The sequence below is a fragment of the Acipenser ruthenus genome, chromosome 53 (genome assembly GCF_902713425.1).
Source record: "Acipenser ruthenus chromosome 53, fAciRut3.2 maternal haplotype, whole genome shotgun sequence".
NCBI lineage: Eukaryota > Metazoa > Chordata > Actinopteri > Acipenseriformes > Acipenseridae > Acipenser > Acipenser ruthenus.
In genome coordinates this window covers 8,390,793-8,402,179 of record NC_081241.1, presented here as the reverse complement: position 1 = coordinate 8,402,179, position 11,387 = coordinate 8,390,793, and the positions used below count along the sequence as shown (strand labels likewise).

At 41.7% G+C, this 11,387-nt stretch overlaps 1 protein-coding gene across 1 annotated transcript; it reads left to right on the top strand.

Moving 5' to 3' along the window:
- The first annotated feature begins 3,717 nt into the window (after nucleotides 1–3,717).
- LOC131723204 (tripartite motif-containing protein 16-like protein) lies at nucleotides 3,718–11,387 on the top strand. Its single transcript, XM_059016738.1, has 6 exons — nucleotides 3,718–4,363; nucleotides 7,245–7,340; nucleotides 7,500–7,733; nucleotides 7,888–8,047; nucleotides 8,653–8,718; nucleotides 10,619–11,387. Exons 1-6 carry the CDS (start codon nucleotides 3,782–3,784, stop codon nucleotides 11,149–11,151), a joined length of 1,671 nt encoding a protein of 556 aa, XP_058872721.1. The 5' UTR covers nucleotides 3,718–3,781; the 3' UTR covers nucleotides 11,152–11,387.

Sequence of the window (11,387 nt, the reverse complement as noted above, 5' to 3'; positions counted from 1 at the left end):
TCATGTATTTGTCAGACGCCCTTTGCGCCACCTAGCGGCCACAGCTCGAAATGTTTCCTAAAGAAAAGTAGAAAAAACAGCTTTTTTTTCACCACATTCAAAGGAGGAACTAATTTGATGAATCAGTAAGTATGTTTTTATTTTATTTAATTATGAGACGCCTGCATAGACTGTATATCAGACCACATTTTATAAGCAGGTGTATCTGCGCATGTCGGTAACCGGAAAAGTGAAGCGCTTCCATCAGCCCCCATAACTAAACTCACACATTACAATGGTGTGTAATTAATTATTAACAAATACGTTTCCGCTGAGATTTTAATTGTTTAGTCTAATTGATATTTTTAGTAACCTAGTGACTGACTTCAGGGTGGTCAGTTTAACATTATAAAGCATCAGATTTGTATTTCTCAATTTGTTGTAAATGGATTGTACCGTATTGAAATTAATACAATAAAACGCAAACTTGAGTAAGGAATGGATTATTTATTACACAGGCTCCGTATTAGCAGTTACCATCATAACATGTGAATAAGTTAGTTAACATGGATTTGGCTTCAGAAACAGATGGATTTACTGTTTAATTTATTTAGAAGAATCAGGATACAGTTTCATATGTGTTTGTTTCCTGACTGGGTGAATTAGTCGGCTGCATATGAACCCCAATTCTGCAGACTCTGCTGTGTAACAGAAGCAGGGCTTGTGATTGTCGATGCTTTACCCCGAGTTCTTCTCCGCTCTCCTTTAACAATTCAATCGATACCTGTGAAGACATTCGTGTATCTCAATCACACTGAGAAACGCCTTCATAGTAACATTGATTTAATATACTGTTATTTTTCTGTGTAAATAGGCTTTTAAATTGGCCAAGCCTTCATTTTTCTTTAACAAGCAGAACAAGATCGCAACATGTCAATAAGCGACTCATCTTTATTAAAACCATAATGAAAAATAAAGTTCTGTGCTGTTCTGTTGTGTCTGTCATTGTGATGTCACTGCGAACATTGACACCCAAGCTGAAGTTTATTCTTATGGTAAACCAAGTCAAACCTTTTGTGAAGGAGGGCTGCAGAGCAAACTCAGACTTCACCTCTGGAGTATAGTGATAGTGCTGGTTGAATCACTATACCTTTTCTACACTCCACAATATTAGAAGAACAAATCTGTATCAAACTACAGCATGATTTCAATAACTCTGCCAGCTAATGCAAGTGAAGAGGATCTGGTGGCTGCTGTATGTCTTTTGAGAAGTGAAAACCCAAAGCTGAACCGTCAGTCCATTCCAGATATATCTGCAGGTGTGATGAAGGACCAAAGAGCTTCACAGCTTATCATTGCAAAGCCTTTCCTCACTCATGAAGAACACATGACATGTCCCTGCAGATAAACTGAGAGCTCTCGATTTCTCTCCAGTAGAAAGGAAAGATCTCGTCTGACTCGCTCGTGTCCTGTGTCCTGTATATAGGACTGGGTTTTTGGAAGGAGGAGGGATTGTTTGTGTGGCCAGTGTCCGGCCCTCATTCAGAGTCTCTACTGGGAATGGGCCTGTCCCATTGGGAGAAAGCTTCAGTCTTGAAGGAGCGCTGTGACAGAGGGTGACATTCTCAAACTCCTGTCCCACTCTCTCCTCTCCGCCCCTCTCACACTGATTAAGCAGTCTCTGCTCAGCCTGCTTGTCTAAACCTGGCCTCAGTACCAAACCCCGCCTCTTAGAGCTTTATATAACTCCTGGAATTCAGAAACACTGGTAAGTTTTGTTTCTTGTGAAACCCATCCCTGTCTCTGTATCATCTCAACAGAAACAGCAGAAGCACATATTGTGATTCCAGCCCAGGATCACACTTCATGGTGAATCGAGGGTATTGACACAACTATTCCAATGGCTGGAGTTCCATCCTTCTTATATTCCTGTACAGAACCAGACACTCTAACACAGCAGTCAAACCCATTGTTAATACTGTGATAAATCAGGAGAAATTGACAGTCTAAACATGGAAAAAAGCTTGTTCTTGTTATTCCACTTGTTCTCCTTGTTGAAGAAGAAAACTCCCCTCCCCTCCAAAAACAATTGAGAACTGAAGTGGGGGCATTTCTGTCCTTTTTACCCACTCAGATCCCTCGCTTTCTAAATATATTGGTGCATCTGAAAAAATAACAGCACCGTCTTCAAATACAAGCTAAAGATTGTCACATTGTCAAAGTATTTTAATTTAACAATGAAAATAAATAAATAAACTAATTTAAAATGAATAAATAAGGTTCTATTTAAGTTTTTAATATAAGAAATATGATTTTCAATTTGCACTTTAATCAAAACAATGTAATGGTTTTAAATTTGATCAGCAATAACTTCTTTTTATTAAAGAAATACAATTGAAAATAGGTTTATTGAAATATTGTTTATATCATCTATATAGTATTAATATTACATGTCTGATCTTTAATATCCTAGTATGTGTGTGCTGAATGATTCAATGTGATTTTTGCTTAGATCTTTATTTGAAATGCTTACTAACTATTCCAGCAAGAACTGCCTCTGAAAACTCTTGTCCAGGCTGATTGTGTGGAAACGAGGTGGGGAAGCATATTGGCGGTGCGCTGGGCACTGAAGTCCACAGGGTAAGCATTGTGCACTGCAGCCCGTGCAACAGTCATGCGCTTCCCCACAATCAGCCTCCAGGAGTCTTTTCAGAAGCAATGTTTTGCTGGAATAGTTAGTAAGCATGGTGAATAAAATCTAATCAGAAACAGCCATAGAAAATCCTCATCAGGTAAGAAATGTAAAGAACATGATGACGTTTAAACCTTTAACCTCAGTGTAGTCCCCATGAGTGTTCATTAATATCTATCTATCAGGAGAGTTTTCAAAATGACCAATCGTATCTGTTTATGAAAACACAGCAGCATGGCTGATTGAAATGAAATCTCTTTGAAATGTTTGATGAAGGGGGTCAGGAGGTGGGGTCCTATTACCTGTAACACAGGAAGGAAGGAAGTGAACGGGGAGAGGAAAACAGTGTGGGGGCTGCAGGATCAATGGGCTTCACCTGAGTCAAAGAGAGTGGAAATAAAGAAGTGTGGAAAACAAAACGAGCAACAGCAAAACAAGAAGGGACTTAGGAGGACGATGTTCTGCTGATGAGAGGGAAGACATTGTCTGAAATGAATAAAACAAATAGTGCACAGATTTGAAAACCAGTGTGGGGGCAGCAGGATCAATGGGCTTCACCTGAGTCAAAGAGAGTGGAAATAAACAGCAACAGCAAAACAAGAAGGGACTTGAGAGAGCGATGTTCTGCTGATCAGAGGGAAGACATTGTCTGAAATGAATAAAACAAATAGTGCACAGATTTGAAAAGTAGGTCCCTTGATTGTAAGCTTTGTTTGAGTGTCTGTTCTGTATAAAATGGTTTTAACTCATGAAATCAGCACTGTAATAAATGAGTATGTCAGTAACATACACACCCTGTCTGATAACACTAGAACATGTCAAGTTCTCATAATATACAGCCTCGCCTGGACTGGAGGGACCACCCTTCACGTTCTCTTAGGGGGTGAGCAGACCTTGTTCCTCAAGCTTGCTTTGAACTGGAGAGAAGAAAGCCATTGGTGCTCAGTTTGTGGTTGAGGACTAATGGACTTTGAGATGTGGATTAATGCCCACGAAGATCAAACTCCACCAAACTCCGCCTCTTAGAGTGTTACACAATTCCAGGAAATCAGCACAGTTAAGTTTCGTTTGTCGTGAAATTGTCAGTCTCTCTGTCTCACTGCAGCAAGAATGGCTTCAAACTTGTGGTCAGAGGATCAGTTTAGCTGTTCAGTGTGTCTGGAGCTATTGAAGGACCCAGTCACTACATCATGTGGACACAGTTACTGTATGGGGTGTATTAAGAACTACTGGGATCAGACTGATCATACAGGTGTCTACAGCTGCCCCCAGTGCAGAGAGACCTTTACCCCAAGGCCTGATCTGCGCAGAAACACCATGCTGGCTGAAGTTGTAGAGGAATTAAAGAAGACAGTGCTCAATCCTCCTCCTGCTCAAAGTTATGCTGGATCTGGAGATGTGCCGTGTGATTTCTGCACTGGGAGAAAGTTCAAAGCTGTGAAATCCTGTTTGACGTGCCTGGCCTCTTATTGTGAAACACACGTCAAGCCACACTATGAGGGGGCTGCTTTCAAGAGGCACAAGCTGATCAATGCAATTGGAAATCTGGAGCAGAAGCTTTGTGCTGAACACCAGAAGGTTTTGGAGGTCTTCTGTAGAACAGATCAGACATGTATTTGCTTGTTGTGTACACAAGATGAACACAGGAGCCATGATACAGTCTCAGCTAAGAAAGAAAGGAGTGGGAAACAGGTAAGGATTTGAACCAATTCCTTGTATCTATCCTAGAAGATAAGAATTCCCAGGGATATTTAACATGTCTGTTTACTAGGTTATACAGTTTCACATTAGATCAGATTTTAATTGTATATTAAGAGCTATTTAAAGAGCCCTAGTTTTTTAATTGCTCTTTCTAAACTATGATGTACTACAATGTATTTCAGGGTGTAACAGGGGTGTTGTTAGAGGCGTGGCTATCACTGATTGACAGGAGAGACACAGGAGGTTTTCTTTGATACAAAAAACACAAAACATTCAAAACAAAACACTGCTCGAAAACAACTAGAAAATAAAAGTTGACCAAACAAGAAAGGAGGTCCCGCTCCAGGAACAGTCTCCCTGACACCTCCTCCCTAGACTTGGGTGGCATTAAAATCCTGGATTTGAATATGCCCTGTCATATCTAGCACACACGTGATTGGCAAAAACATTATTTACCATCAATCAAAAACACACTGTTTACACGTGCAGGACCTCAGCCCTGCCTCACAGGGTAAGAAGGATTTGTTCAGCTGTTTTGTGGTGCACTGGAATTTGTAGTGTAAAATTAGCATGATTTATATTCCTAGTGTTTTTTATATGTATCTTACAACTTAATAAAATCATAGATCAGTTTCATTGTTTAAGATAGTTTAATTGGTAACATAAAAAATAACATTCCCAGCAAAGTCACCTAATTTAAAAAATCAAAAAACAAAAAAAAAAACCCAAGATTATTATGATATTCAATGTAAAATATTAATATGATATGCAACATACAAGATTAATATGATATTCAATATACAAGATTAATATGATATACAATATACAAGATTAATATGATATACAATATTCACAGGGCTTCTGTTTCTCTGTGTTTATTAATTTCATTAAACCAAGAGCCAGCCATGCTTGTGTTTGTAGTGATGTGGTGGAAATATGATCCTCGCTTGGAAAATTGGTGATGCAGCCGGAGGACGGACTGAGCTTCACCCAGTGCTGCCTCTATGATGCAGGGCCTCTTTAATATATTGTAATAATGATTGCAGCACAGGGATCATAAACAAAACTTTAATAATTATGTTTTGATATATAGTAAAACCCATGCCTTTAAAAGTGACACATATGCATCTATCTGCACTGGCAGAGCTGCTGTGCCCGTGCCTTTAAAAGTGACACATACGCATCTATCTGCACTGGCAGAGCTGCTGTGCCCGTGCCTTTAAAAGTGACACATACGCATCTATCTGCACTGGCAGAGCTGCTGTGCCCGTGCTATGCCATTCTTGCCAGTCTGCCCACAGTGAGGGGGTGTCTTTTTGGGAGGCTTGCTTGTACACTTAAAACGTTTGATCTTTCAATTTATAACCACCATCTAGCTGAGAAGAATTATTTTTATTGGTAAAGTGTTCATCTTTTTAATTATGAAGGCTCAAAGTCAGTAGAGGGCATAACTCAAATCCAAGATGGCTGCCAGGCAGAAACAGTAGCTGAATTTTTGGTGTGTTATTATTATTATTATTATTATTATTATTATTATTATTTCTTTCTTAGCAGACGTCCTTATCCAGGGCGACTTAGAATTGTTACAAGAAATCACATTATACATTATTGAGATATCAAATTATTTTTACATACAATTACCCATTTATACAGTTGGGTTTTTACTGGAGCAATCTAGGTAAAGTACCTTGCTCAAGGGTACAGCAGCAGTGTCCCCCACTGGGGATTGAACCCACAACCCTCCGGTCAAGAGTCCAGAGCCCTAACCACTACTCCGCACTGCTGTGTTAAAAAACATTTTTACATGATTAAAACAGAAATGTTTAATTTAGTTAAAAACGAAATTTAATAACCTATCTGAGAATTTGTTTGTTGAAATCTACAATTTCTTTTGCTCACCCTACTAGTCCCCTCTTTCCTTTGCTCTCTTCCACAGTGAAGTCCTTCTGCTCACGGGCTCATTCTTCTGGGGATTTTGTGTATTTAGGCATTTTTTACATTTCTTCACAATTTGTTTTAAATTCCACGAGTGTGTGAATCCTCCCTATTGAACTGTAATATAGCTTTAAATCCCACGAGCAAGAACAACCCTCCGTTTCTAATTGTAATCTTGTTTTAAATCTCACAAGCGTGTGCAATCCTCCAATAGAAATGCAGGAATGTGCTGCCACTCAGTTTAAAGTATTCAGAATGAATCAATGATAGATTCAAGTCAGGAAGGAGGTTCATTGCCCGACTGCGCTGGGAAAGGGATTTTTTAGGTTTTAGGTTATTATATTGTATTTTTTCACATGGAAAGGGGTGAAGTCAACGTGAATTGAGTAACCATGTCCAGTGTCCAGTTGGGTATACACTGATTTCATTGTTTTGTATCAGGGCTGTTTTACTGTGTTTATAGGTTAAAAATGGAAATCAGAAGCTCTGAATATCCATTAAAGAGAAAGCTGCTTCAGTTTCCTAGGTGCTTTACAAAACAAACATGTAACACATGCTAGATCAGCCATCATTCAGTGTTACTAGTATGAAACAGTACCATCTAGTGGACAGCTACTGTGGATCAAGTGTCCTTTTGTATTGCTGGCAGCTGTGCACTAGATGGTGTTGTATCGTACTACTATACACACGTTGTCTGATCTAGCCTGTGCTACAGATGTCTATGGCTTGCAACTAGAACTGAAGTCAAAATATATTTGACTCAGATTTATTGCACACATTGTAAAGAGGTAAGGGGACAAGAAAACATAAAATATATTTGAAATAAAATGATTCTGTCAGTTTCAATAGCATACTTAAACAGGCCTGTGTTGGGTGTGACAGGATATCACTCAATGCCCCATCAGAAATGTCACTGTGTCACTGTGCTTCTACACAGAAGGAGCTGGGAGAGACACAGACAGAAATACAACAGAGAATCCAGGAGAGAATGAAAGACATGGATGAGCTGAAACAGACTGTGGAGTCACTGAAAGTGGGTATTGACAAGAGGGGATTATTATTATTATTATTATTATTATTATTATTATTAACAGATGGACTGGAACACATCTGCAGAAGTTTACTGTCTATGCCTGATGTGTTTTTGATATCAATTCTAACCATGTCTCCTCTACTGTGTTCTTTCACTCAGAGATCTGCATGCATAGAAATAAAGGAAAGTGAGAAGATCTTTACTGAGCTGATCCGATCCATTGAGAAGATCCACACTGAGGTTATTGAGCTGATTGGAGCTAACGAGAAGGCCGCAGTGAATCAGGCTGAAGGATGCATGAAGAAACTGGAGCAGGAGATTGCTGAGCTAAGGAGGAGAAACGCTGAGCTGAAACAGCTTTCAGAGACAGAGGATCACATCCATTTTCTACAGGTAACATCACTGCGTGTTAGAAAATCTCAAGTCCCTAACTGGGACAGTTTCAGACAGACCTCTCTAATTGAATGAATCCTTGCTTTTTCCCCAGGAATGTTTTGGACCCCATTCTGTTCACTGAAAACTCCTTTTCTCCACTTTCCTGTTGTAGAATTTCCAGTCTCTCTGTGCCCCTCCTGAAGCTGGAGACTTACCCAGCGTTACTGTCAATACAGACACCTCTTTTGTGGCTGTGAGGAAAGCTGTATCTGAACTTAAAGACCATATTGAGGACTTCTGCAAGGAGGAATTACTCAAAATAACCACAACATGTTGGTGTGAAATAGATTCCTTTGGTAGAGATTTCTCAAATAGACCATGGCTTGGAGGGACAGGACTTGCAAGACATTAATAAAGACCTCTTGCAGATTGTTGACTATATGAATATTGCAGCAAGGAGGAGGGAGAGGGAGGAGGGTAAATGGAGGAGGAAGCTTGGAGGAGACAGGAGGGAGGACTGTGGAGGAGGGAGCAGAGAGGACGAAGCAGGAACGAGAGAGCAGGGAGGAGTGAGCAGGGAGCAAGGATTAGGGAGCATGGAGGTGGGAGCAGGGAAGTAGGAGGGAGCAGGGAGGACGAGGAGGGAGCAGGGAGGAGGGAGGATACAGGAGGGAGCATAGAGGGAGAAGGGTACTCAGAGGAGAGAGGAGGGAGCAGGGAGCAGGGAGCAGGGATGATGCAGGGAGGAGGGAGTGATTTGAGGATGGGCCAGACAATGACTGTTGTATGTAATCATGAACATCTTGAAGTACAGATTTTTACTTCCTGAAATGAAGTGAATAAGCCTTGTTTCTTTACAGATTGCTGTTTGGAGTCTTGTGTGTGTTGTGTATTAATCCACATGTTTCAATTCTATTTCTCTCTCTTTTCTGCCCAGGGAATGAAGTTGCAGTTTACAGTCTGCAGGCTCCAGAGCCAAAGAACAGAGCTGAGTTTTTAAAATGTAAGTCTGTTTTCACTGAAACATTTCATTGAAAGATGTGTCACTCCACTGTGAGAAGAGCTAACACTATAGAACAGGGAGGGGTGGAGCTTGAGGGGAGCAATTATTATTATTTATTAGTAATTGTGAAGCCATTAATCTACACTCCTCTCCAACAAGTATTCAGATGAATACATGCAGAATGACTGGGGGAGGAGCATTTGTTGCCTGTTTTTCCACTCAGACCTTTCTCTCCCTAAATATCTTGGTATCCCTGAATAGATAATCATCCCATCTTTTAATACATGTACAATGCATGTGAAACCAGTTGTGGGGTAAAATGAACAGCTATCCCTCCCAGTCATCCTGTGCTCGTTGTAAATGTATATTGCAGTATCACTGCACTTGTGGGATGGATTGCTCATTAAAATATTAGACTAATATTTGAAGAGTGGATGATATTCTATTGAAGATATTTAGTAAGCAAGGGGTCTGAATGGGTAAAATGGCAACACATACCCTGTAGGAACATTAAGTGAACTGTAATTGTATGCAGAGCTGCATTTGATTAGTTCCAATTGAAGAAGTTTGATAAGATCGAGGAATTATAATGAACAAAACAATCAAACAGCAAGAGGGCTTAATTAAGAGAAGCAGCAGTTTATTGAAGACAGAAAAATAAAAAGAGAGAACTTATCCAAAGTGAGAAATAAATCTCAAGTAAGAATTATAGATCAAATCTATTGATTATCAATCTTAATTATTACAGTCTAAATATACTTGTCAATAAAAAAAGCAGGGACAAGGGAGCAGGGAGCCTGGAGTAGGGAGGAGGGAGCAAGGAGTAGGGAGCATACAGGAGGGAGCAGGGTGGAAAGAGGATTGAGTAGGAGCATACAGGAGGGAGCATGGAGGAGGAAGGAGGGAACAGGGAGCATACAGGAGGGGGAAGGACCAGGAAGTAGGGAGCATACAGGAGGGATGAGGGTGGAGGGAGGATGGAGTAGGGAACATACAGGAGGGAGCATGGAGGAGGGAGCATAAAGGAGGTAGAAGGGAGCATAAAGAAAGGAAAGGGGAGGAGGGAGCAGGGAGGAGGGAGCATACAGGAGGGAGCAGGGTGGAGAGAGGATGGAGTAGGGAGCATAAAGGAGGGAGGAGGGAGCAAAGAGGAGGGAAGAGAGAGCATAAAGGAGCAAGGATGGAGGAGGGAGCATAGAGAATGGAGCAGGGAAAAGGGAGGAGAGAGGATGCAGCGGGTCCATGCAGGAGAGAGGATGGAGCATAAACAAGGGAACAGGAAGGAGGGAGCATATAGGAGGGAGCAGGGAGGACGGAGGAGGGAGCATGGAGGACAGAGGAGGGATCATACAGGAGGGATTAGGGAGGCGGGAGCAGGGAGGATTGAATATAGATGGAGGAGGGAGCAGGGAGGAGGGAGCATATAGGAGAGAGCAGGGAGGAGGGAGCAACAGGACGGAGGAGAGAGCATAGAGGAGGGAGGAGGCAGCAGGGAGGAGGGAGCAGTAGGGAGCATACAGGAGGGAGCAGGGAGCATAGAGGTGGAGGGAACATACAGGAAGGAGGGGGGAGCATACAGGAGGGAGCAGGAAGGAGGGAGTATAGAAAGAGGAGGGAACAGGAAGGACAGAAGAGGGAGCAAAGAGGAGGTATCATAGCACAGGGACTATAGAGGGAGGAGGAAGCAGGGAGGATAGATCAGGGAGGAGAGATCAGGGAGGAGGAAGCATAGAGGAGGGAGGAGAGAGCATGGAGAAGGAGAGGAGGGATGAGGGAGCATAGAGGAGGATGCAGAGACTGGTGAAGCAGGGAGGAGGGAGTGATTTGAGGATGCAGCAGACAATGACTGTTGATTTTCTCAGTGATTTGACTTTTCTAACCGTCTCTCCTCTTCAATCAGATTCCTGTCAGCTCACACTGGACCCCAACACAGTGCATAGAAACCTCTGTCTGTCTGAAGGGAACAGAAAGGTGACACTGAGGGGAGAGACACAGAGATATCCTCATCACCCAGAGAGATTTGAGAGCTATCCCCAAATGCTTTGCAGAGAGGGTTTGTCTGGGACACGCTGTTACTGGGAGATTGAATGGAGTGGTAGAGGGGCTGTTATAGGAGTCACATATAAAGGAATCCGCAGGAAAGGAGGGGATCGTTCCTGTATCCTTGGATTCAATGACAAGTCCTGGAGTTTGGAATACTCTGATTCCAGTTACACTGCCTGGCACAATAACAATCACACTGCAATAACTGCCCCCCGCTCCCCCAGAATAGGAGTGTATCTGGACTTTAATGCCGGCACGCTGTCCTTTTACGGCGTCTCTGACAGAATGACCCTCCTGCACAGATACCAAACCACATTCACTGAGCCGCTCTATCCAGGGTTTTGGCTTCATTATTCTGATTCCTCTGTAACAATCTGCCAGCTGAACTAGACTGTTTTGTGTTGTAAGAAACCCTTTGTATTGAACTCCCTGTCTGTCCTCTCCACTCCTCGGGTGAAGGGAATGTTCAATCTGACACAACTTTGGATGAAAGTTAGGGGGTAAATCGGCGCCACCTGCAGAGCGAAACGAGGTGAATTATTTGTTTTTAGCAACGAATGGATTTCATAGGAAGTAACTGTATTTAATTTATTTTTAAGAATTGTTATGTTTTAAATATATTTAAA

What these genes read in the sequence shown, in the direction of transcription:
- LOC131723204 (XM_059016738.1), top strand. Translation starts at nt 3,782, where the DNA reads ATGGCTTCAAACTTGTGGTCAGAGGATCAGTTTAGCTGTTCAGTGTGT. An exon ending in AGACTGTGGAGTCACTGAAA is followed by an intron (nt 7,341 to 7,499) that starts GTGGGTATTGAC and finishes TCTTTCACTCAG; the next exon opens with AGATCTGCATGCATAGAAAT. An exon ending in CAGAGCTGAGTTTTTAAAAT is followed by an intron (nt 8,719 to 10,618) that starts GTAAGTCTGTTT and finishes CTCTTCAATCAG; the next exon opens with ATTCCTGTCAGCTCACACTG.